The sequence below is a fragment of the Pinus tabuliformis genome, chromosome 6 (assembly GCF_031772625.1).
Source record: "Pinus tabuliformis cultivar Carrire ecotype Pingquan chromosome 6, CPIR1, whole genome shotgun sequence".
In the NCBI taxonomy this organism is placed as follows: Eukaryota; Viridiplantae; Streptophyta; class Pinopsida; order Pinales; family Pinaceae; genus Pinus; species Pinus tabuliformis.
Genome location: NC_142292.1, coordinates 700111221 through 700139170, shown reverse-complemented (window position 1 = coordinate 700139170; position 27950 = coordinate 700111221). Strand labels below are relative to the sequence as shown.

At 37.5% G+C, this 27950-nt stretch overlaps 2 protein-coding genes across 2 annotated transcripts; both read left to right on the top strand.

The window, feature by feature from the left end:
- Positions 1–98: 98 nt before the first annotated feature.
- On the top strand, positions 99–20564 carry LOC149260602 (uncharacterized). Its single transcript, XM_089460316.1, has 2 exons — positions 99–326; positions 19557–20564. Exons 1-2 carry the CDS (start codon positions 99–101, stop codon positions 20562–20564), a joined length of 1236 nt encoding a protein of 411 aa, XP_089316442.1.
- Positions 20565–23630: 3066 nt separating this feature from the next.
- On the top strand, positions 23631–24692 carry LOC149260601 (uncharacterized). Its single transcript, XM_089460307.1, has one exon. It carries the CDS (start codon positions 23631–23633, stop codon positions 24690–24692), a length of 1062 nt encoding a protein of 353 aa, XP_089316433.1.
- The last annotated feature ends 3258 nt before the right edge of the window (positions 24693–27950 follow it).

Below are 27950 nucleotides of genomic sequence, written 5' to 3'. Positions count from 1 at the left end.
ACGCAAGGAGTGGAGGGGGAACCACAAATATTTTCCAGCTGAGTCTCCCAAGTGTGAGGAAGAGCTTGCTGCCCCAGAGCAAGAAGAAAGAGATTAGAATGACACGTGATTTTGATCGCATCGTTACTGTTCCAAAAGGACAGGGACTAGTGGAAAGCCTTGAGGAGGAAAATCCTCTCAACCTCCTTCAGAACATTGGTGCTCTAGATCAAGGAGATAGGTTGAAAGATAATGTCCCAAATCATGATAATGTTGCTGCTGCTATACTAAGTGATTTTTATGCCCTTAATTCAAGAAGAGCAACACTGCTAGCATTGTTGAACAAGGTACTGCAAATCTAAAAGAAAAATGCCACGTCAAACCTGATTCCCAAGTGAATTTGGATATGTGCCTTCAGCAAAACAGAGGGAGATCATAAATACTATGTTTTAATGAGTAACCAGTTTATGATGATGGAGCATTCTTTGATAAACTCCCTGTGGCAGGGAATCAATTTGATACTAAGGTTTTGATAGGAATGGGAACAGCTCTAGAGAGTACTTGAAGATTGATAAGGGTGGACCATTGTACCTTTGAACAACAGCCCAGATGATGATTGTGGGGATCTAATTGAGGAAATGAGAATAATAGATCATTTCTTAAATGCACCATCCACTAAAGACATGGTTTTGAACCATTGGCAAGATAATGATGACAAAGTTGAAACTATAAACTGGCAAGCTTGTGTGACAATTATGACCATGATAACAGAGAATGTGGTGCTGCGCTTAGGATAGGCTTAGGCCATGGAATACAAGAGCAGGGAGTGAGGCATTCCAGAGAAATAATGCAGCCAAAACTAAAGTTTAAATCAATGGAAGATGTTTTAAAGAGCAAGACAGATGTTGCACAAAAGTTATTGGAAAATACCAGCAAGCATAAAATTGGACCTAAAAAACCAAAAAAATAAAAAATAAAAATTGGAAACCAGAAAAACTTAAAAAAAGTCGCAAGTATCAAAAGAGAGATCCAAGATATTTGAACATTGCTCAGGAGAGTAAACCATATCATAAATAGTAGCATTTAGGTTTAAATATCAAGCAATGATTATGAAATTTTATCCTGTTAAGGAACATGGTGGTTTTGGTATTCATTTGCTAGATTTAAATTGCATTTCAAAGAAACCGTATTTGCTAAACTAGTGAAAAATGCTGAAAAAATGGGTAACGGCTATAGCTTCCAAAAGGAGTTGGAAATCTAAAATCTTTATCTTGATGCTTATAGTTGGACTTGCAAGTAAAAAGATAGGCTTTTCTAAGAGGCCGTTACATCCAACAACTTTCAAAAACCAAAGCAGTGAGAAACTTACTGTACCTTTTAACTGTACCAGGGAAGCGATGGCCATTTTGCAAGTTGTTTGACTACCAAGGTTGGCTGTAACTGTGTTCTTGGATTTAGGCTTTAATCACAATGCTTAGAAATTGAAGTTTATGTTTGCAGTAGGAAAATAAATCCACACAGAGGCTCTCCTATGGATTTACAATGTTGGTTTAGGTGCCCTTTAATGAGATTAAATATGATTTCTTAGAAGTTTAAAGTTTAATGAATTTGAATCCGTTGGTTTCTAATATGTTGGTCAAGGCCCATATTTAGGCTAGGAGATCTATGATGCTACCTAAATGTTCAAAGTTATAAACAATTGAGTTAGTCCCCTGTATCATTTCCTCAATGATTTGATGGAACCCAATTGTACTCATCTATATTAGGAAACCCATGTAGACATATATGAGTGTGAAACAATAATGAATCTTCGTAGGCATCTTGTTTGCTTGAAATTTGCATCTAAAAACTCTTGATGCATATATGGGATGTTCTGTTCAATTGTTTTAATAGATACATTATGTTGTTCGAAAGTGCATTTAGTTGATTTTTATTTGGTATTAGACTAAAGGCTTGTGGAACTTAATGCAAGCAGTGCAACATCTAATCTACAATTCAACATGTGTGCAAATGCCCAAACTTCTTCTTGCATCTCTAAGGCTAGGATGTTAAAAACCCTTAACGCAAATGATATTTAGTGGCACGGAGTTAGCCAATGTGCAAGAGTACCGTTGGATCAACAAAGACAAGTGGAAAATGTAGAATGCAGACTTCCTTTGGCCAAGCATGTTGTAGAAAGACCAGTAATCAAGGATTGTTCAGTTATGGAAAAAGAATTTCGTTACAACTTGTTGTAGAAAGACTAGTAATCAAGGATTGTTCAATTATGCAAAAATTATCTCCTTATAACCAAGACAGAAAGGCAAATGCAAAAGTATACCTCTCAAAGTGTTTAACAGGGTAAAAGCATACAAATACCAACAAAGTGTCCTAGCTGGGTCATTAATAAAATAAAATTCAAAGAAGCAAAAGAAGAAAGAAAGAACACACAACATGAAGGTTTTCAAAACTGAATTGTATCATAAATATAGATATACAAAAATTTCAATAATAATTAAGTTCTAAGCTTCTATAATTGTCATTCTGCACATTCCAAACAACTTGAATTCATCCTTATCCTACAATTTTGTCATTTTTCTATATGTTTTCCCAAACATCATTTGTATAATGTTTTTACTAAAAAAACAGAAAACAAGATAAGAATATAAATGGCATACATACACATTGAGCACTTTTGTAAAACCCTTAGTTGAAAAAAGGAGTAAATATCATTGAGAATCGGTACCTAAATAAGCTTCAAAAGAATGAACCAATGTTTGCATGGAAACAAATCCCCACCACTAGGGATGCATCCTTTATATTTCACCATCCACGAGTTCATGAACATTGGAGGGGGACATCTCAGACGACATAGGGGACTTCCCCCACCACATGTCCCTTGTGATTCATGTCCCTTGTGATTCACAATCCTAAAATAAATGGGCACTGTAGGGGGAAGTTCCCATTAGGAAGGGGAGGTCCCAGAGGACATGGGAACATTGCCAACAGAAGGAAGGGTCTTGGAGACATTGCTTAATGGTTTTGAGGACATTTGGATGGCTCCTTTCCAAACCTATACCCATGTGGTACTGAATCTATACAAGAAATATTTACTCATTTTTTAACATTCATGCCAAGACAAATATTACTATGCAATGCCTGCTAGAATATTCATACACTCCTGTGTTGTGTAGGTTCTTGTACCTTGTATACTCTCTGAGTCTCTGTTATACACTGTGAAAAGGTATGAACAAATGTTGCATGGAAACCCATCCCCAACCATGGAGCATACTCTGCATTTTTCCATCTTTGGGGATTCGAAGATTGCAGGTTCTGGGGACATTTGGATGACTCCTTTCCAATCCTACACTCATGTGGTACTGAATTTCTAAGAAAAATATTTAGCCACTGATTTCATATTCATGCCATGACAGAGGTATTATGTAATATGTTCTACAATACCCTGTTGTATGTTTTTGTAATGGAGGATAATCAACGCAATAAGTTTTCATGCCCTTGTATTGTCATGTGGTACTGAATTTCTAAGAAAAATATTTAGCCACTGATTTCATATTCATGCCATGACAGAGGTATTATGTAATATGTTCTACAATACCCTGTTGTATGTTTTTGTAATGGAGGATAATCAACGCAATAAGTTTTCATGCCCTTGTATTGTAGGTTCTTGTGCCTTGTATCTATTTTCTTTTAAAAATGTTCCATAAAAGGGTGTGAACCAATGTTGTATGGAAGCTCATCCCCAACCCTGGTGTGTCCCCTGCATTTCTCCATCCTTGGGAATTTCGGGATTGCAGGGTGAAATCCCCTTTTGGAAAGGAATGTCCTCAGGACGTCACTTAGACATTTCTTGCCAAAAAGACGTAGGGGAGAAGTCTCTAGATGCTTTCAATGATGTCGAACTTCCACTATCCAAACTAGCCACGGGTTCTCCACGAAAAATATTCACTCACTACTAGACATTGAGCCCCTGAAAAAAATTATTATAATCCTATCACTAGCATATTTGGTAGGCTTATGTACTCTATATTTATGATGTCCTAGACTTATTATTTAATAATTGCTATTCAATTGCAACATAATCCTACTAAAATCTTTATTTTTTATCATGTGTTGTTATAATTTTGTTTAAATATATTTTGTCGCTCATTCACAAAAAATTTGGGCATTCTTCTAACTTCCCCAAAAACCCGTTACCTTTATCCCCTGTCAATGAAGCTGGGTGCAAAACTAAAACGCTCGTGTATCATCAAAGACCACTTCCAACAACTTGTAAGAAATAGAGAAAAGATAAGTATAAGCTAAATCCACCATATATCACAAGGCTAATCAATAAATTTAAGAAATAGAGAGAAGAGAATACCATATACATGCTGAAAATAGCTACAATAAATGTAGAAGAGTATCACATACTACATATATCACCAAGGCTAATCAATAAATTTAAGAAATAGAGAGAAGAGAATACCATATGCATGCTGAAAATAGCTACAATAAATGTAGAAGAGTATCACATACTACAGAACAATAAATGTAGAAGAGTATCACATACTACAGAAGAATATCACATACCAGAGTGGATAACTGAATATTTATGTCTTGTTTTAGTTTAAAGGAAAAGTAGTTTCAGGTTGGCAAATTTTGAGACTTACCTCTCCCAGTGATGAAAGGAGGAGGAAGAAGCGAGAGCATTTATCATTGCTTTGAAGCCCAAGATTCGTCAAAGGAGTAAATGTGGTCTTGATTGTGAGCTACTTCTTTCTATCCAATAGAAGCATGAATACTTTGGCTCAACATATTCCTACTTTGGATCGGCATTTTTGGTCGAGGTGCTCCTGGGGAGTACGTCACAAGTTGCAGGAAAGTAAAAGCATGAATGAGCTAAAGAATGGTTTAGCTCAACATATTTGGACGAAGTGCTCCTAGGCAGTGTGTTATCAATTGCTAAGGGAAAGTAAATATTTGGTGACAACCCCACCCAATATGTTTACCTCTTCAACAACCATATATCCCACCATTCTTAACTTCACCGAGGTTTCAGTCAACACAATTTGTTACCTAATTGTTTTTCCATGCTGATCTTTGTTCATAAGATTGTCTTAATTTTGGTGACTCCACATGTATTGATGGGACAACAAGTCCTCCGTCGAAATCATTGAGCAATGATAAAAGACCACTTTGTCTTTAGTTGCCTGCCCATGATTTGGTTCAGCGGATTTCAACGGGTTCACTGGCTTTTTCGCTTGTTCAGATCGGTGAGGCCATTTTATTTTTGCTTTTTCTAATTTGGATGTTGTCATTGTTGGACTTTATGTTTTTAATTCCATGGTCACGACCAAATAAAGTGGGAATTTTTTGACGTTGGCCTCGATTTCCGTTTGCATTTTTCGATAGAGAAGTGTTTAGCATTTTATATAGATTATTCCCTGCTTTTGTTGATTATCATTTGTTTCTTTTCTTCGATGTCTTATACATTTTTTCATTTTATTTTTATAGGATAATTATTTAATAGATTTTATTTGTTATTATAGTATAATTATTTAATAGATATTTGTGAGTTTCATCCTTAATAATTAATATAAATTATTATAATTGCATTATTTTATTTTTATAATTATTATTAATAATTAATAAAGATTTACAAAATTTTATTTCCATGTAATTGCAAATTAATAAATATTTTATTTCTATGTAATGATAAAATTAATAAATATTCCATTCCTAATAAAGGTTAATGTAGCGATGGGCTCTGCCTGAAGAACAACATCAATATCTTCTGGAGTGCCACACCAAGTTCTTTGAAATTCCGAGGTGACTGCTATATCTGTATTAAATATGTCGGAGTGTGAAAAGATTTCAAACATTCCATATCTGCAATTCAAGATGTGCAGTTGGAAGAACATCACACTAAACATGCAAAAGGCACGTGTCAATCCAACACTGCGGTGTTTCATTTATGTCTTGCTCTTAGAGTGTTCGGCTCTATTCCTGTTTGTTAATTTCATGTTTTCCAAAAATACCGATAACAACAACAGTGAGGACTTTGTTCTATTCCCTAAAATCTCAATAGGGAGGGTTTTGTTCTATTCTTTGCTTTAAATATTTCCACAAGGTTTTTGTTATATTCTGTCCTTTAACCATTTGCTTTAACCTCGCAGGGTTTTGTCCTATTATATGTGAAAATCATTTCTATTTTAGCTTATTTTATAAGTCCATAATAATAATAGAAGACTATGAAAAATAATAATAATATAAGAGCATGAATAATAATAGTAGTAATATAATTTCTGCAGAAGAAGTATGGGAGATGCAATTTTTTGATATATCATGAACAGTTTTGTTTTCTTGGGGAAATTGCATAAAAAGTAATGAAATGCATGCGCAGACAAATAGGTGGCGTCACACACGTCCCTATTCTAGGCAGGAAAGTGGGTAGCTACATATCTTAGTCTATTCAATTTGACTCTGACTGAGAGTACGAAAAGAAAGGGATCGATGCGCTCATCTTGGCCCCTAGACTCTAGAGCCCATTCGTAAATTTGAACGGACGGTCCTTAATATCCAACATCAATGCGGTAAATGCAAATTCCCTCAGATATTCGTAAATTTGAACGGACGGTCCTTAATATCCAACATCAATGCGGTAAATGCAAATTCCCTCAGATATTCGGGCTCCGTAAGGCAAGACAAGACGCTGTCCGGGCATGCTGCGTTGGTTGGCAGCAGAACTTCAGGTTGAATAGACGTCAAAAATAAAAGGCATAAATAAATTTACTAAAGAGAGCCAAAATAGGCAAAATTATCTCCAAGAGGACGCGAGTTTTAAAGATAAAGATGATTAATACTTCCTATCTAAAGAGGTCATTTCTCAAATTTAAAGATAAAGATGATTAATACTTCCTATCTAAAGAGGTCATTTCTCAAATTTTGAAAACCAGTTTTATGAGTAAAAATTTCATGTCAGATATCAAAACTAGCTCCAATTTTTTTTTAAATAAACCATATATGAATATCATGAAAGACCAAATTTCAAGTAATGCAAAAATTAAACTAGGTTAAACTCTGCAAAAAAAAATGAAAACTGGAACTAGAAAGTTAGAAAAAATGAGAATTACACACCAGAGACAGGTTAAACTCCGCATTTTCATTAGGTTAATCTAATGAGTCCATTAAATGCATGAATCTTCCGTCGGTAGAAGTAATTTAAGAAACTGACCTTATCAATGACTTAAGCCTGGACTCGACTGAAACGTTTCCCAAAGTGGCGCTCATGATATGTGTCCCTGAGCTCATATCGCAAAGTGGCGCTCATATGTGTTCCTGCCCATATCATTTATAGGTAAACAAACACTTTCAAACGAAATGAAATAAATTGTTTCTGATTAATAATAGTAACATTAAAATTTTCTCTTACCAGTTTGACATCAATTTAATGCACTCCAAGCTTTAATGCACTCCAAGCTATAGATTTCTTCTCGCCATGAGATGATCGAAAACACAAAAAAAAAAAAAAAAAAAGAATATAAGGAAAAAAGCGGTGCACCGCACAGACATGGAACAGCAACCATACCAGAAAATTCTAGGAAAAAATATCGTTTCTATAGCAGAACATAAATGTAAGAGAAACAATTAAAATAAAATCACTGCCATGCATGGAGGCAGCCCTTAAAATTAAGGAAAATGGTAACAGAGCATAGAATTAAAATGGTAAATGTAAGAAAAACAATTAAAATAAAATCACTGGCATAAGGCAGCGTTTAAAATTAACGACAATGGCGATGCAGAAGAAAATCCTACAGAAGTTTGATATGAATAATAAAACCAGCTCTAGATGACAGAACCATCGACTGAAACCCAGGTTTTATATTCAAAATGGAATTACCGTTGGAAGAATGGAGCGGCTGCCTTTCCTTAATTAGAAATGGAGCGGCTGCTTTTCCTTAATTAGAAATCGTAGCCGATGTTTTTTCGATATCGGAAATTGAACCGGAAAAGCAGTTTTCGGGAATAATCTCGTCCTGCACAGAAATTGAACTTTGCGTTGTGGTTATATGGCTTCCTCACGGTGAATGGGACGGACAGTCGTCAGGTCTAGTTTGAGCGTGGCATCACCACCTCGTTACATCACCGTCGTGTCTAGTTTAGTTTGAGCGTGGGAATCATTACCGTCAGGGCTAATTCTATTTTTCTCTTACCTAGCATTTGCACCAAATGTTGCAAAGAAAACGTGGTAAGGCATAAGTTTTAGATGAATTGTGACATATAAAAAATCATTGAATATAAAAATTAGTAAACAAAATGCCATTCAAACAAATATTTACACAATTTGGCCATCAATATCAACCTTTGATAGATTTCATGGGCAATGTGCATGGATCTACCTCTTATTCTTATACTCATACATCCTCATAAATAAATAACCAACTTATGACACTGACCAGAAACCAGAGCTGTTGTGGATGGATTCTCAGATAAAACAATCTCATACCCATCTCCATATGAACTCATTCCTTCTGCCACCATCTACCACACATGGCCCCTCCACCTGCTCCTTCCCATTTACGAGATGCATATACATGTTTATAAACCACATCAAGTAAATTGTCTCTCTCACTCGTGTGAAATCATGGGTCTTTGTAAGATTTCCCAAACTCTACAAACAAAACTCGTTTTTTCAATATCCTACTTCCATTCTATTCTTCAAGGTGGCTCTTTATCCAACTCTGCAAAAATGAATGCTGGGTCTCCTCATCTACCCTAGCGAGCCTTTAAAAGTTCAAATCACAATTCAATATATTAGTGCAAACTCAAACATTATGACCAAGCAATGAACACTTGTTACTATAATAATGAACTGCATCCCTATAAGATTACATGAATGAATGTAGCAATTCTTGTGACTCAATCAATTTCTGTAAAAACCCAACATCTCGAATATAGATAGAAGTCTAGAGAATAGATCTAACTTTGTAAGAACCTATCGTTCTCAAGCTTTTAATCACTCCTATACAATATAAACATGGGAAGAAAATATAGAGACTTACCACATGAGAGGATAGGAATGAACTGTTGCAAAATAAAGTCCTTTGATTTGGTTATTGGTGATGAAATTTGTTCCCACATAGAATCCTGGATTGATCTCTTTTTTATTTTCCATAAAAATCTTCCAAACTAGCCTCGAGAAGATGGTTTCCATCATCCATGTTTCTCATGACACCACACATGGAAGAGATCTAACATTTTCTAAAAAAAAAAGTATTCCATACACTACTTGAAGAATTCAAGGAAGGAAGGGCCATTCTATTTTGCACCTATTTTCCTATACGAAAATCCTTTTGCACTTGAAAAAGGAAATTCCCTCAATGAATATTTAATACATTCACCACCAACCCTAAACAACATAGGAGACAATAATTTTTCATGTTATTTGTAGCTAACCTATAATATACTATAAAATTTAAGAGACAAAATTAATCTAATAACGTAGAGACACGTATGGAAACACCATAATCACCATAATTAACACACACATTCATGGTGGACATTAATCATATTTATCCTAACAATTGAAGAGAATGCAAAGGGGATTAATAATAATCAAAATACCAAAAGTTAATCAAAATACAAGAAAGAAAAAGTTAATCAAAGTAGAAGAAGAGGTGAGCCGAAAAGGTAGAAGCACATATTATGTTATCACTGTGATGGGTTTAAATCCCCAAAGGCATGTTCTACTCAATGAATCTTTGGAGTTGAATTCTCCATTTGGTAGGCTTTGATTTCATTGAGTATTGAGTCATGAATATTTGGGGTTGAATTCTCCATTTGGAAATCATTCACCCAATTTCCTCATTGCTTATATCTACGTCTCCATATAATCAGTTTTCCTCGCTGCTTCCTCCACTTGTAGCCTTTCTGTAAGCAATCCATATCTTAATTACTAAAGTAATTACACAAATATATATATATATATATATATATATATATATATATATATATATATATATATATATATATATACATTGCGTATGGAAAACTTTGTCGAAACAACGTTACCCAACAAAGCTTAAGGTTATGGAGTTTATGTTTAATTTTCTGAAACGACATTTATGGTGTTGTTACCAAAGTTCATGTTCACAATAAATATCTTCACATAGGGATTCCCTACACTTCATCTGTAGTTAATTCGCGGCGTTCTAAAAAAATACAACTGTCATTTCAATTCTGCGTTCACCCAATTACCTTATCCTTCCTGATGGTTTTTATTGTTTCTTTGTATTAATTGCCTGCTCTGCCTGGTACGTAGCACGAACAGGCCCATCCCACCACAGTTCCCTTCCTTGATCACTTCATTGCATCGATGGTGGGGATCCAAGTCATTGAATCCTACGGCTATGATTGATTCCAGGTTTATTCAAGCCAGCTCTCAGGAACTAGGCTGCATTTTCCTCTTTCGGTCCAGAGCGCCAGCTCCGCTTTCCTCTCTGTCTCCGCGAACTGGTTCCTTCCTTCATCTCGACCGTGACCATCTGGCGCAGCGAATGGTTTCAACTCTGAACGGCGATTCCAGGGTAAGAAATCACTGTTTATTTGCTTCTGTATTATCTCTTCTCTACGGTTTACGGTTTCAGTGATTTATATTTTCCTGATTAATTCAATTCAAATACTAATGAAATTTGTGAAACCTCTGCCTATAGATTCTGTCTCAGAGGATCCAGGAGCTACCCGTCAAGTAGTAAAGTGGTCACCCTACTAGGTTCCAACGCTCAAGAAGTTCCGGGTAAGTGTTTACCACCGGTCCTCTGGTTACTTGGCTGAGATGTTCGTCCTCTCCACGGATTTGTTGTCTATACTTCTCGAATCTTTTGTAATTAAGTTCAATGGAAAGTTGTATAGTTGATAGCCAAGCACTGAGAAATTTTCGTTTTGCCCTCTATCGAAACGAGGGTTTGATTTCCGGCTTCAGTTGTAAAGTCTAAGTTAGCCGAGGGTTTGATTTCCGGCTTCAGTTGTAAAGTCCAAGTTAGCTGAGGGTTTGATTTCCGGCTTCAGTTGTAAAGTCCAAGTTAGCCGAGGGTTTGATTTTCGGCTTCAATTGTAAGTCCGTGTTAGCTTAGTTCTTTGAGCGGTTCTCCCATGTCGAGACCCCTTGTTTTAATCTTGTTTTCTTTCACATTATCTTGTATTTTTTGAGAATCTCCTCAGGATAAAGATTATGTTTTTCTTCTCTTATCAATGAGACTAAGCTTATTGTTCTGCTGGTTAATAATTTATATGCTCTAGACGTTGTATTGGCTATGGGCTTCTGCTGGATATCAAGGTTTTAATGGTCACCTTCTGTAATATAATCACATGGTTCCTAATCTGAGCGTTCAAGGTTTTATGTGTATGTTCATGAAATTATTCATATGTATTTATGGTTTTTTCCGCATTCCTTCTAAATTATATTAATGTTATTCTTGTGCTCTGCTTTGTGCATTTATTCACTGTATTTACCATTGTTACTTTGTTCAAGGGCATTGGAACGTATTACCAGGGTATCTCCATCTGAATTTCCATTTGAAATTATTGTTTACGTAGAATGTTTATGTTACTAAACTGTTATTGCTATCGACCTTTGCTATCTTAGATGCGAGCTATCTCCTTTTTTTCTTGCCGTTGTTGTTTTGGCGATGGTTTAGTTATTCCCTCCTTCGAGGGTTACTTGAATCGTCCAGCGTTGAAGATTTCCTGCCTGTGTAGGGTTTATGGGGATTTCTTCAGGGTTTTGAATTCCTTCATTAATATGATTTCCTTTCGCACAGGTCGACTCAACCTAGGGTTTGGGTTCCGGTCTCTCTTCGTTTCTTTCTTCTTCTTTTTTATCTCAAACTTCATCTCAGGTTAACTATCAGTGGGAACAGCCCCCTGCGCTTGATGGATTTCCATCATTTCCTGGTAATTCCTTCTGGCGCAAGCATCTTTGTTCAAAGTTTGCTGGTCATAAGATTTTAAGTTACAAATTCTGGGTTACCCTTAATCCTCTAAGGTAATTATTTTTCCAAATTTGCAATACTCTGCAACAGTATAATCTTGCAATACTTTTACGATGTGGCTACATACGTGAGATCTAGTTCCTGCTTCTACCCAGCTTGTGGACACCCTACAGTTTTGAGACAGAGATTGTCTTTAAAGAATGGGTTTTCTATAGCTATGGTAATTCATTCTTTCCCGTCATCTCTTTCTTGTTTCTTTGTTTACTACAGTACTAAACTCTCTACTGTTTATAACTCAGGAACCTTACAGCGTAAAAGCAATTCATTAAACTATTGTTACCTTTGCATTTTACATTCAATTGAGGTTTTAAAACAAATGGTCTTTCATTTTCTATAATGGTCTCGTTTTCTTAGCTATGCAGACATTGTTGCTTATTCTTTCATTCACTGCTAGAGTCCTATACAGTCACAGTAATAGTTCTTTCTTTTTCTGTAAAAGTCTCTTTTCTTTTTAGCTACACAGACATAGTTGTATTTTCCATACCTGAACACGAAGATCAAATGTAGAACCCTTTTGAAAGAAAACAAACTTGTCTCCATTCAAATGGGGTAAACATTTCATTAGCCAAGCAACCGCGGCATCATATCTTATCCGATGACATTGAAATAAAGTTAATCTAAATTATTCCCATCAACGTTGAGCCCACAAAATTGAGGACCCGTAGGAACATTGATGATCACATATTTTATTAGCCATGATACCGCAGCATCAGATCTGATCCGATCACATTAAAATAAAGCTAATCTCAATTATTCTCATCACCATAGAGCCCACAAAATTTGACGACTCATAGGATCGTTATTGACCACATACTCCATCCTTGCCTGCTACTCCATTCTTTCGACAGTGGAACAGTATAAGACCTTCCTCAGAAAACCTCTGGCTGGAATTGACATACCCATAATCAAAGTAATGAACTTACAGGTAAATATCACCAAGTTTCTGCAGGAAAGTTTTGAGAGCAGTATTTGTCGCAGTTACGATGGAATGTGAGGCAGGTGGTTACAAATCAACGATTCGTAAACAAGTAATGATATTCTTTGTAAATATCACCATGTTTCCACTTGAGGGTAGCAGGTACGATGGAGCACCATGGAAGGCAAGTCGTTACAGAGGAACAACTAATTACATTCAAGGTAGGTCGTTACAGATGAACAACTAATTGCATTCGAGGCAGGTTGTTACAAATGATCAATTGAACAAACTATTAACCGACGTAAACCAAGAAGTCAGTGTAAATTTCCATAGATGAACAGTTGAATAAACCGTTAACTGGTGGAAACGAATTTAGTTTAAATTTCAATCGATGGTCCAAGGGCGGAAGACGATTCAATCGTCTAACAATTAATCTTATGGCGCAGATTATGCCAACGTGGCATGAAGGGGAGTTCATTTCAGAGAGAACACCTTACGGCGTAATTATAATGAGAGAAAATTGAAATTTATAATTAAAGTTGAACGCATAGATACAGAAATCGACATGGAGTTGCTATATATGGTATAGTAGTACGAATGAAACAAGTTTTTTTTCCTTGTAGAAAAACGGATGAAATAAGTTAATGACACGGGTGAAGAATGATGAGAAACGCCATAATCAGATGGAACTTTGTAATATATTGTGGAAGTCGTATATATGGGGTTAGAAGAATTATATATCAATTTTTTGGAATTTTATTAAATTATAAAATTAAATATAATCCTTATCAAAATATAAAAGGGATAAGAGCATTAATTTACCAAGTGCGTAATTTGGGTATGGAATTTTAATATGTTTAAATTTTTTGTGCAATTTTTTATAAGTTTTTTGATATAAATATTTTTTTTAATCATATTATTGTAATGTTAGTTTACTTAGTTTACTTCTCATATATATGTTATTGGATTTTTTTGGAAGAAGATATGTAATTTAAAAACAAGTAAAGTGATGAGTATTAAAGATTTATTATAAGTTTTTATTAATATATAAAATTATTTTATTTAACTATGTTAGTGTATTTTTAAATAATGGAAATGTTAATGTAAATTATATGTGATAAATATATACAAAGAAATAAGAAGCAATTTGTATTGCATAGTTATAAAGTAGTCATTAAAATAGGAGTTCATCATTAAGTTAATAGTCAAAGTAGTTATTAAAATAGGTGTTTATTGTTAAGTTAGTGACCAAAGTTGCTAAAGTGATGAGCACACCTGATTTAGTTGAGCACGCCTAATTTAGTTGAGTTAAAGATACAGTTGAAGGAAATGTTGGACAAAGGATACATCAGACCTAGTGTATCGCCTTGGGGTGCACCAGTGTTGTTCGTAAAGAAGAAATATGGTATTCTTAGATTGTGCATTGACTACAAGCAGCTGAACAAGGTAGTGACCAAGAATAGGTATCGTTTCCTGAGGATCGATGTTTTGTTTGATCAGTTAAAGGGAGCAATAGTCTTCTCTAAGATCGACTTGAGCTTGGGATACCATTAGGTACACATCAAAGAAGAGGATATCTTCAAGATTACGTTCAGGACCAGGTATGGATATTATGAGTTTGTTGTTGTTCCATTCGGTTTGACTAATGCTCCAACTACAGTCATGTGTTTGATGAATAGTGTTTTGCGTCCGTATTTGGATAGGTTTGTTATTGTGTTCATTGATGACATACTAGTATATCCTAAGAATGAGGAAGAACATGTCAAACATTTAGTAGTAGTATTGAGGTTACTAAGAGAGAATTAGTTGTATGCTAAACTTAGCAAGTGCAACTTCTTTCATACTAAGGTACATTACTTGGAGCATGTTGTCTCCAAGGACGACATAGCAATAGATATAGAAAAGATAAGGGTTATCATGGAGTGGGTAGCTCCTAAGAATGTGGATGAGGTGAGATCATTCATGGGATTGACAAGCTACTATAGGAGGTTCATCAGGAAATTCTCACGCATTTCATATCCTATCACATAATTACAGTGGAAAGGTAAGAAGTTTGAATGGACATAACAATGTGAGGCTAGTTTTGAGCAACTTAAGCAGTTGTTGACACATGCACTGGTACTAAATATTGCAGATCTATACAAGGAGATTATAGTATGTACATATGATTAAAAGAGAGGAATCAATGGAGTTCTCATGAAAGAAGGATAGGTATTGTGTTATGAGTCACAGAAATTAAATGAGCATGAGCAGAACTATCCAACGTGTTGTTACCTTCTGAAAAGAGAGTTCCAGTTGCACCAAGAGGGAAAAAGAACATATATGTTTGGAGCTAGCCTCCAAGCCATAGAAGCACTCAAATCCAAATCGGACACCATCCAATGGATAGTGCTCAGAATTATCTTTCCAATGGTATATGGAACCCCCCAAATCGACTCCAGAATCAAAAGCTAGAGAAGGCTGAATGTTACCCTTGAAAACCAGAAGCAAAGAAAAATGTTTAAGTTTAATCTCGAATCTCCCAAATCGGAGTTTTCTAAAGCAGAAGTAGGGGAGCACATCTACAATTAGAAATCAGTGATCGTCGATATCGACTTATCGGCAATCAAAGGTCCAAGGTGCATCGGATTATCAGCGATCGAAGGTCCGGGAGCATATCACAAATTGCATATCGGAGGTCCCTAGTAACAATGAGGAAAGTGGAGCAAAGAGAAAACTAGCGATCAACAATCACCAATATCGGAGATCAGAGGTTCCATCGATCCTACATATTGGCACGCTAACATGGTAACAACTCTAAAAATATTGCGAAATGGAAAAGTTATGATATAGTGTAAAATCACCAGGAGGGTCAAAAAGATTTTAACAAAGGATTTTAGTAAAAAAAAAAGTATCGACGGGCCTTTTCTCTCTCCTCCAGGGGGCACATGGCAGAACACTATTAGATCTGATAAAGACACGGGGCAATTGACATCATCATGACATGGCAGTATGGAGGACATGTGGCATGCTAATCTAGAATTTTGAGGGGTCCTATAGGGGCATATCCGGGTGACACGTGTCACCACTCACAAGGTGACACGTGGCAAAGGATGACGTCATCGCACAGATTGGCGATCGAAGGATGAGAAAAATCGTTGTATCAAGTTTAAACCTATGATTTACCAATTGAAGGGCTCTGATAAGGGGGCTAGCTAGTGGTCACAAGGAGAGCGAAGAACCAAGAGCTAAGCAGGACAAACGATCCCGCATATATGTGATTGCAAGTATCAAATGGTGGAAACAAAGACGATGCTATGAAATTACCAATTGCGATATCCTGGGTGTGCCCCGATTGACGTTCAACAGTAGCAAGCAATAGAGGGTGCAGACTCTCCCTCATCCTTTTTCCAAGTGGTCCAGACCGCATCGCACATCGGAGATCACAATATTGGGGAGAGAGCACCAAAGGCAAGCATTAGAAATCATTGATATGCGGGATTGTGTTTAACAAAGGGATGAACCTCACACACGCAAGCCCAAAGGTCCTAGCACCCAAGGACTAAAAGACTGGTCATAGCCCCTGGTCACATGAAGCAAAAGAGGCTAAAGTGGATCAGAATGTCCTGTCTCGTAAGGACCTTTAATGGGAAATCTCGATCCGGTAACTCTGTAATAAAGTAATGCAAAACTTTAAAGGTGTGGTGGGTTGGAAGATGCAGCATGTAAGAAAGGAGATGCAACATTCAAAATCGACATGGCCTGACCTAGTAAGGCCCCTTGTGACATGAAACCAAGGTCGACACTGACAGAGTAAATGAAGACAAGGAATCTCAGGAGGAATTGATAATCCCGCATGGTGCTCCATGCATAGGGAAGATGAAGTAACACCCAGGCGACCTCTGCTTATGTATTGTGACATTAAACTGATAGTTGACGCCTCCCAGTTCTGGAGAATGAATTATTCGAGTAGTAAAGGCAGAAGCAACGAGACTTAGTTGGGTGGCACAGAAGGTCAGACCATGGACAAGCAACAACGTAAGCAAAGGAAATCCCAGGGATGGGCATGGAGAGATTTTGGTTGGCATTTCCATCTTATTGTTGACATGTTTTGTAATCATGTAATGTGTTGACCAATTAATAAAGAAAATAATATTTTGTAGTCATTTTTGGGCCACAGAGCCATCCCAGGCCGAGACAGCGAGTCGATATGATAGTTGAGGCTCGGATGAAGATATTTTTTTGTAATTATTGTTCAATGCTCCCCTCTCTAGATAAATGGTGGGAAGCAACATTTCACAAAGGTTCAAAATCCTAAAGAAATAACTACATGTTATTTTCAAGACGGTATGACTTTATGATATGCGTCCTTCAGAATATTAAGGAAATGGTGGTGATTCCTCCTTCGAGTATTACAGTATGTTACCCCCCGTTTAAATTCCATTATGGTGGTGATTTCAGGTAATCATAGCTTCTAGAAATGTTTCATATGTTCTTACATATTCATTTCTATTGACTTGTTAATGCATGTCCCTGTATGGATCTTTGAGATTATATTTTTAAATTGCGCTCCATGAATCATCGCACCCAATCCTCTTTCATCCATTATGTCTACCTGTAACTCAGATAAGTGTAGAATTCTTGATGCTTCAAGCTCTATGTGATGAGTGTATAATTATTGACGCTTCAAGCTCCATGCAGTGAGTTATTCTATCTCCTTATCTTCTCTCATTCCTCTGCCAAAGCTTATTAAACTGTAGCTCCTTGAACTACTTGGCCTCCATTAATTTATAATATATTTCTGTGAGTTGTATATGTGAAGAAGTACCATAAATACATGTCCTATGCCTTTAGATGAATGAACCCACCCATGTTGTTTAAATATATATGAAGACATATGTACAAAAATATATGTGATGTCTCCATCTTCCTGAGAATCATATGAGACACACATAATCTAGATGTTCCAGACACTGGTCTTGTAAGCAATCTAAGGCTGTCTCTGGAAGTGACAACATAACGCATGACCTTGAACTAGAAACAATTATACATGCATTGAATATTTGGAGACATTATCTTCTTAGTAGGAGGTTCACATTGATGAGCAATCACAGTGGGTTGAGGTATTTGTTTGACTAGCCGAATTTGAATGTCAGGCAAGCTAGATGGTTGGCTACCCTTAATGAGTTCAACTTTGAGATCAGATACATCAGAGCGAAAGAGAACCAGGTTGTAGATGCTCTTAGCAAGAAGGTACATGTAAATCATATAGCATCTATGAGCTCTTATGGGACAAAGTTACATGATAGGATTTTGCAGGAAAGACAACGGGATGACAAATACATGGAGATCATGCACAAGTTACAGTAGGGTATAGGTACAGGTGTAGGTATAGGTATAGGTGATCAAAATGCAGACTACCGTCTCACGGCAGATCGGTTGGTGAGTTTTAGAGACATGATCTATGTACTAAATTGCAGTGAGCTCAAGAAGGTTATCTTGAGAGAGTTTCACGCGAAGCCATACTCAGGTCATCCAGGATATTAGAAGACATTGATGGTGAGTTCTACTATTGGCCAAATTTGAAGAAGGAATTAGAAGAGTTTATGGCTATATGTTTAGGTTGTCAGTAGGTAAAAGTAGAATGCAAGCATCTAGGTGGTCTACTACAACCTATAGCGATTCTGGAATGGAAATGGGAGGTCATTTTCATGGATTTCATCATAGGTCTTCTGAGGACAATGAAATAACATGATTCTATTATGGTCCTCGTTGACAAGTTGCGCAAGGTAGATCACTTCATTCTGGTAAAGATTACATATTCAGCCAGTGAGGTAGCACATGTGTTCATCAGAGAGGTAGTGAGACTACATGGTGTTCCAAAGAAGATTGTGTCGGACATGGATGCAAATTTCACTTCCAAGTTCTGGAAGGAGCTATTTGTAGGCTTAGGTACATAGTTGGTCTTCAAGACAACTTATCATCTTCAAATAGATGGACAGACATAGAGGGTCAACAAGATCTTGGAAGATATGTTGAGGATGTATGTGATGCACCAATAGAGGAAATGGAAGGAGTATCTTCCATTGGTTGAGTTCACATACAACAATGGTTATCAAGAGTCATTGAAGATGAGTCCTGTTAGACTCCGTCTCATGTCAGAGATTGATTCTTCTTCAAAACCCTGTTTTGAAGAAGAAATCATTAAATGTGTTGTTTCAGATTATGTAATTTATTCTCCACTCTTCAAAAGGCAGCAGCTTCCTCAACTCCTATCTCTACAAAAGCACAAACACAATTCAAAACATCATCAGCAAGCAAAGTCTGGCAATTTAATAATCAAATCAACAATGCCTTCCGCTCCTTCATCCTCACAGGATGCATGGGAAGAAAAATCTTTCAAATTCAACAGTAAAAGTGAAATGGTACCAGGCACAATTGTACAACAGCTCTCTTATTCACAACTAGCTGAGGCAACTAAGCAATTTTCAACGTTTAATCTCATTGGCGGCAGGAAGCTCTGGTGGTGTTGATGTGCCTCTTAGTAGTGGATCATTTCTCTCAAATATTGAGCGGAGGCACAAACTTATGAGCAAGGAGGACTCGGGCACGCTACAGAGGGACTGTTTTACGATTAGTATTGCAAAATGCAGGTCCAGATCTTGAATCAAATATTCATAGCCTCATATACCCTTGCTGCCGTGGACGGTGTTCCGAGAGCCTCGGAATTCGGAGAAGCAAACTTACAGACATTTCCACCGAGCAATGTTCAAGGCAGAATGTGGGGATATCAACCTACACCTAATGTGGATGGTCCATCTGCTCTGCCTGATGTAGGTGGTGAACATAATGCACAACCATCAAATGGCTGGAGGGGTGTTTTTAGCATTGCAACATACAGGCCTTACTTCAATGTGGACACATACGTTGTGGTTGAAAGAATTATTGGTTCACTGTATCCACACAAAGGAGACTTCATTAAAACGATTGCCGATAATCCTGATATGTATGGACCTGTCTGGATTTCCACAACTCTCGTCTTTTTGGCAACAGTTCTTGGAAATTTTGCGGTCTATTTATCTTTTGAACCAAGTAGCACTGTTATTGAGTGGGTTTATGATATCAACTATGTGAACTGGGCTGCAGCCATATTCTATGCGTATATATGTCTGGTACCGCTTGGATGTTACTTCCTACTTCAGTACTTGGGCATATCTTTGAGCTTAGTGGAAATATGGTGTCTGTATGGCTATTCTCTGTTCATCTTCGTTCCAGCTTCGTTCCTCTTAATAACACCAACAGAGATTTTAAGGTGGATCGTCATTTCACTTGCGGGCTTACCATCGGCTTTCTTTGAAGCTCTCAATTTGCAGTCTCATATAATGGCTATATCTGACAAATGGACGATACCAATTGTTATTTATGCTCTTAGATCCTTGAGGAGGCGGAATACCTACCAGGTTATGTCATCTCTGAGGGAAGATGAAGATGCGGTTGTGAAGCTTCGATTAGCGTTAGATTCTGTAACCAGTTTTCATGCAGGGTTTTTCTCAGCCAGAATGAAGGTTATGCCAGGCTCTTCAGAGTCAGATTCAATGAAAATTGCTGGGCACGAAGGATCAAATTTTCCAAAGAACCTGTCTATCCCGTTTTGGGCATAAACTGGCAGATGATGCTTATGCTGGGAAAAATGAACTTTCCTCTGTTGCACTAGATTGTAACAAAGCATGTAATCATGTCAATGAATTGGATTGAAGTCCCAGTGGTATCGACAAAGGGTGCATCGATATGTGCAAATTATTGGAACGTCATGGGCACTGTTGTACTTCATCAGTTTTTTTATGTAATAACGGTGTTGCTTCTTGTAAACCTGGTGGTTGCATTCGTATTGGAGGCATTTTTTGCTGAAACAGAGCTTGCTGGCGTTGATCGCATAGTTTTAATCCGGGCTCTTAAGCTGCTAGAGCAACGTGGGAAAATTTGGCTCACGTCTTTGACAACTGCTCTTCACTTCAAAGTCACCTGAAGACACCTGTTACCAGATGCATAAGAGTCTGCGCTCCAATTGTTAGGCTTTTTTTTTGGTTAGAGATTTTTGAGGGGAAAGTTATTACATGTTCTATTTATGTAATTCAGGTGAGACAGCGCAGGAGTTTTTGGGTTGATTTGTTTTCTTTTACAACAGAGACTTATTTAATGAAAATCATTAGAGAAGGAATCAACAGGCAATGAATGCTTTGTGACCGCTATTCAAACGGTGCCAGAACAACAGAATATGATTCGATGCCTATTTCCAGACTTTATTCAATGGGATCAGCGCTCCGGTTTATTAGCCATAGGATTTCAAGAGAAACGAATTTGTCTATTTCGATCCTTAATCCTGATTTCATGATATTTTTGCTCCAGATTTTGTCTCCTAATAAGCCAAATCATCAGCAGATTTAGAGGAACGCTGCATTACTTTAGGATAGAATATAACGCTCTTTTCTAATTTGTGAAATATTAGTTAAAACAGCGCCCCTGTTTTGGGCAGCATTGTATTTATTGTATTAAAAAATTCATTTGTAGAGTAGTTAGAGAGGGGAGAGTTTCTGAGTGCTGAGTGCTGGAACAGAGCTTTCAATGTACAATTTTCTGCAGAGATTTTTAATGAAAATTTTGCAGCTCTAATTTCTGAGATTCATGTGGTATGTTAATTTAGCATAAGTTTTCCCTTTGTCTCATATGTAAACTGTTATGTTTCATTCACCTCATGATCATTTCTAATTGAGAAAATGAAGTGTTTAGGTAGAATTCATAGTATTATATGCTCTGCCTATAAGTTTGTTCAATTCAATGTTTTCTACTGTTTAAGGAGGATTCAAAGTATTGTTTGCCCTCCTTAGCTCCTCACCTGTCTTGCCATCTCATTTAAAACTAGATTTGATGCTAAATTCCTTGCCTACCTTGCCTCAGTCGTCAACCTGTGTTGTTCATTATATTTCTCTGTTTGAAACTGTGATTTTGCCCATGCAGCCCAGAAAAACCCCGTCATTAAAAACCCCAAAAACTTTAAATCAATCCTCCTCATCAGTTTACTAGCCTAATATCTTTGATCCTAATTGGTCAGCTCACCCCATTGAGAAAAAACCTTGAGTCTGACCGGAGAGAGCCTTCTCCTTCCTCGTAGGGCTAGCTACGAGGTGTAATGGTTTGATGTTGCCTTGAAGGTTTACCTTCCTCAGCCTAGGGTGAAATCTCAAGCGCTAACATAGTGGCGACCATACTGGGGAGAACATTCAACTTGTTGATTGTTTTGTCCCGGTACATGCAATCAAATTTCAGATCTGATGCTGATGGTGGACAGCAGTGAGGTACATATGCAGGCTGAATCATTCACCTGGCGACTCCAATTCGATCCAGACATTCTAGTGCCTGTTGATATGTTCATGCAATGGTAGGGTATGTGGCAAACCCTGCACTGTGTGAAGCTCTAAACGAATTTAGAGAATGCTTAGTGGATATTGAAATTAATGAAGAAGTTTTAAGTTTTTTCCTTCAATGTTTGAAATCTCCGAATTATCATCCTAGCGTCTGTGAGTTACTTGTTGAAAGAATCGAGAAGGAGATTCAAGATTTAGATGAGCAGATCCAGTCTTATGATTTCCAAGACCCTAAAAAGTTCTTGGAAATCCTTCCTCCTTCACAACAAGAAATGACAGACTTGCCTATAGAGGTATACATTGACAGTGTGCAGCTGGAAGCATGTGTTGCAGAGTTGGGGCAGCCAACAGAGTCCGGTGTCCGTGATCCTATTGCGGCATACATGGACACATTTTTCAGGTTGATTGACAGATCAGGCTGTATTTTCCGTGACCAGGGTCAGTATGTGCATGAAGGGCTGCCAACACTTGCATCTGTGACTTCGTGGCAGCATTCTCAAGCGGCTTCATTTTCAGGTTTACTTGAATGGTTAATTTGGCATTTTAGTATTACCTGATCTAGTGTTTGTACAGCAGATTAGAGTAGGTTTTGTAAATAAATAAGCAGCCATAAGGGCAGCATCTGGTTTTAGTTTGCTTGAAGATTGTTTGAGTTCAGTTTCAGTTTGAAAATAAGTCAAGAGTTGTGTTGATGATGACTCCATTGCCCAATGGGTGAAGGCACTGTTTGCTCTCCCAAAGTTCTGCGGTTCTTGGCACCTCCAGGAAGCTGCAGCTGCCATCCCAAATGGAGCCAATGTTAGACTCCGTCTCATGTCAGAGATTGATTCTTCTTCAAAACCCTGTTTTGAAGAAGAAATCATTAAATGTGTTGTTTCAGATTATGTAATTTATTCTCCACTCTTCAAAAGGCAACAGCTTCCTCAGCTCCTTTCTCTGCAAAAGCACAAACACAATTCAAAACATCATCAGCAAGCAAAGTCTGGCAATTTAATAATCAAATCAACAATGCCTTCCGCTCCTTCATCCTCACAGGATGCATGGGAAGAAAAATCTTTCAAATTCAACAGTAAAAGTGAAATGGTACCAAGCACAATTGTACAACAGCTCTCTTATTCACAACTAGCTGAGGCAACTAAGCAATTTTCAACGTTTAATCTCATTGGCGGCAGGAAGCTCTGGTGGTGTTGATGTGCTTCTTAGTAGTGGATCATTTCTCTCAAATATTGAGCGGAGGCACAAACTTATGAGCAAGGAGGACTCGGGCACGCTACAGAGGGACTGTTTTACGATTAGTATTGCAAAATGCAGGTCCAGATCTTGAATCAAATATTCATAACCTCATATACCCTTGCTGCCGTGGACGGTGTTTCGAGAGCCTCGGAATTCGGAGAAGCAAACTTACAGACATTTCCATCGAGCAATGTTCAAGGCAGAATGTGGGGATATCAACCTACACTTAATGTGGATGGTCCATCTGCTCTGCCTGATGTAGGTGGTGAACATAATGCACAACCATCAAATGGCTGGAGGGGTGTTTTTAGCATTGCAACATACAGGCCTTACTTCAATGTGGACACATACGTTGTGGTTGAAAGAATTATTGGTTCATTGTATCCACACAAAGGAGACTTCATTAAAACGATTGCCGATAATCCTGATATGTATGGACCTGTCTGGATTTCCACAACTCTCATCTTTTTGGCAACAGTTCTTGGAAATTTTGCGGCCTATTTATCTTTTGAACCAAGTAGCACTGTTATTGAGTGGGTTTATGATATCAACTATGTGAACTGGGCTGCAGCCATATTCTATGCGTATATATGTCTGGTACCGCTTGGATGTTACTTCCTACTTCAGTACTTGGGCATATCTTTGAGCTTAGTGGAAATATGGTGTCTGTATGGCTATTCTCTGTTCATCTTCGTTCCAGCTTCGTTCCTCTTAATAACACCAACAGAGATTTTAAGGTGGATCGTCATTTCACTTGCGGGCTTACCATCGGCTTTCTTTGAAGCTCTCAATTTGCAGTCTCATATAATGGCTACATCTGACAAATGGACGATACCAGTTGTTATTTATGCTCTTAGATCCTTGAGGAGGCGGAATACCTACCAGGTTATGTCATCTCTGAGGGAAGATGAAGGTTGTGAAGCTTCGATTAGCGTTAGATTCTGTAACCAGTTTTCATGCAGGGTTTTTCTCAGCCAGAATGAAGGTTATGCCAGGCTCTTCAGAGTCAGATTCAATGAAAATTGCTGGGCACGAAGGATCGAATTTTCCAAAGAACCTGTCTATCCCGTTTTGGGCCTAAACTGGCAGATGATGCTTATGTTGGGAAAAATGAACTTTCCTCTATTGCACTAGATTGTAACAAAGCATGTAATCATGTCAATGAATTGGATTGAAGTCCCAGTGTTATCGACAAAGGGTGCATCGATATGTGCAAATTATTGGAATGTCATGGGCACTGCTGTACTTCATCAGTTTTTTTATGTAATAACGGTGTTGCTTCTTGTAAACCTGGTGGTTGCATTCGTATTGGAGGCATTTTTTGCTAAAACAGAGCTTGCTGGCGTTGATCGCATAGTTTTAATCCGGGCTCTTAAGCTGCTAGAGCAACGTGGGAAAATTTGGCTCACGTCTTTGACAACTGCTCTTCACTTCAAAGTCACCTGAAGACACCTGTTACCAGATGCATAAGAGTCTGCGCTCCAATTGTTAGTTTTTTTTTTTTTTGGTTAGAGATTTTTGAGGGGAAAGTTATTACATGTTCTATTTATGTAATTCAGGTGAGACAGTGCAGGAGTTTTTGGGTTGATTTGTTTTCTTTTACAACAGAGACTTATTTAATGTATTAAAAGAAAATCATTAGAGAAGGAATCAACAGGCAATGAATGCTTTGTGACCACTATTCAAACGGTGCCAGAACAGCAGAATATGATTCGATGCCTATTTCCAGACTTTATTCAATGGGATCAGCGCTCCGGTTTATTAGCCATAGGATTTCAAGAGAAACGAATTTGTCTATTTCGATCCTTAATCCTGATTTCATGAGATTTTTGCTCCAGATTTTGTCTCCTAATAAGCCAAATCATCAGCAGATTTAGAGGAACGTTGCATTACTTTAGGATAGAATATAACGCTCTTTTCTAATTTGTGAAATATTAGTTAAAACAACACCCCTGTTTTGGGCAGCATTGTATTTATTGTATTAAAAAATTCATTTGTAGAGTAGTTAGAGAGGGGAGAGTTTCTGAGTGCTGAGTGCTGGAACAGAGCTTTCAATGTACAGTTTTCTGCAGAGATTTTTAATGAAAATTTTGCAGCTCTAATTTCTGAGATTCATGTGGTATGTTAATTTAGCATAAGTTTTCCCTTTGTCTCATATGTAAACTGTTATGTTTCATTCACCTCATGATCATTTCTAATTGAGCAAATGAAGTGTTTAGGTAGAATTCATAGTATTATATGCTCTGCCTATAAGTTTGTTCAATTCAATGTTTTCTACTGTTTAAGGAGGATTCAAAGTATTGTTTGCCCTCCTTAGCTCCTCACCTATCTTGCCATCTCATTTAAAACTAGATTTGATGCTAAATTCCTTGCCTACCTTGCCTCAGTCGTCAATCTGTGTTGTTCATTATATTTCTCCGTTTGAAACTGTGATTTTGCCCATGCAGCCCAGAAAAACCCCGTCATTAAAAACCCCAAAAACTTTAAATCAATCCTCCTCATCAGTTTACTAGCCTAATATCTTTGATCCTAATTGGTCAGCTTACCCCATTGAGAAAAAAAACCTTGAGTATGACCGGAGAGAGCCTTCTCCTTCCTCGTAGGGCTAGCTACGAGGTGTAATGGTTTGATGTTGCCTTGAAGGTTTACCTTCCTCAGCCTAGGGTGAAATCTCAAGCGCTAACAAGTCCTTTCGAGGAATTATTTGGATGGAGTTGTAACACTCCCATCAACTGGAGTGATCCAATGAATAGGGTACTTATTAGACCGGACATGTCAGCAGACATGGAGCAGAAAATGTAGGTTATAAAGAAGAATCTAAAGGCAGCACAGGATAAACAAAAGAGTTATGCAAATCAACACAGGGTATTCAAGGATTTTTTTGGTTGGGCAGCATGTGTATTTGCACATCAAGTCCAAGAAAAGCTCTTTAAGGATTGGATCATGTGCCACATTGGAACCACATTATGGCAGACCTTTCGAAATCCTTGAGAGGATTGGACTAGTGGCATATCGACTTGCACTGCCTCCAACAATGAAAGTCCATGATGTTTTCCATATTTCATTGCTTAAGAAGTATATAAAGGATGTTGATCATGTTATTGATTGGTTTGTATTGCAGGTGGAGCAAGAAGGAAAGCTCCAACCGGAGCCTCAGTGCATATTGCAGCGAAAACATCTCATGCTCAGGAATAGAGCCATATAGAAAGTTAAAGTGCAATGGAAGCACTTTGGGCCTGAAGAAGCTACATGGGAGATGGCGGATCAGATGCAGGCCTTGTATCCTTCATTGTTTGTTGGTTGAGGCAAAGTAGTTTTGGTTTGATGTTGGTATATGTTTGGAATATGTTTTTCTGATGTTTTGGTATATGTATGTATATGTATATGGATGTAAATACCTCCATGAGCTAGGTTATAAAGCTCCAATAAGCGGTATGTTTGTTCTATTGTTATGTTGTCATGATGTTTTGTTTTGAGTACGTTTTACATTGTAAATACTGCAACGAGCTAAGTTATAAAGATCCATGGGTAGTATGTTTGTTTTTCAACGGTTTTGTTGAAGTCATGGTGTGGTTTAACACCGAGGATGGTGCTTCCCAAGGGGGAGGGTTCTATAACAACTCTGGTGAAATTTCATGTAATAAAACTTAATAAAGGCAAAATAAGACCACGGTTAAGGGACACATATTCCAAGCTAAATGTTGGGCAAAGATATCCTAGTGAACATCACTGGATGTGTTTTTTGGCTAAGGAAAATTAGCAAAGGCTAAGGCAATGACATTAGAAGGAAAAAAGGGATTTTTGACACATTATTTATGAAAATAAAGGAATTTAAGACAAAAGTAAGGTGAAAGGTCACAGGTTGCATGCGAGGAGGAAATTGAAGGAAAATAACGGAAAATGAAGAAATTAGAGGCCTCATTCATAAAAAGGCTTACGAGGATCAGTTGGTAACCTTTTGTCAGTTCATATTTGGAGCTCTCTCATTATTCTCTCTCTCTCTCTATCTCACTCTTGGTCACTTAGAGTTTTCTTGGGGCAATCTAGCTTTGGATCAAGGAAGGAAAAGCAAGCAAAGGGAAATGAAGGAAAGCAAGGATCAAGGAAGGAAAAGCAGGATCAAGCAACTTTAGCATGAATACTTGCAGTACCCTTTTGCATGTATGATTTTCTAGCTAGTTTGTACATGCATGGATTTTCATGTTGGTTTATGGTTCTCTTGTTGTCAGTGGCATGGTTTTGCCGGGTTGTAACAGTGTTTTTCAGCCTATCCTTTCCTTTTTCCAGATGCCATGGTGTTGCCATGTTTATCTCGGTTTTTGAGCTTTGGTTTTCCGAATGGATTTCAAAATCCAGGGTGGAGGTGGTCTCAAGTTCCATTCCCAAAGGCCT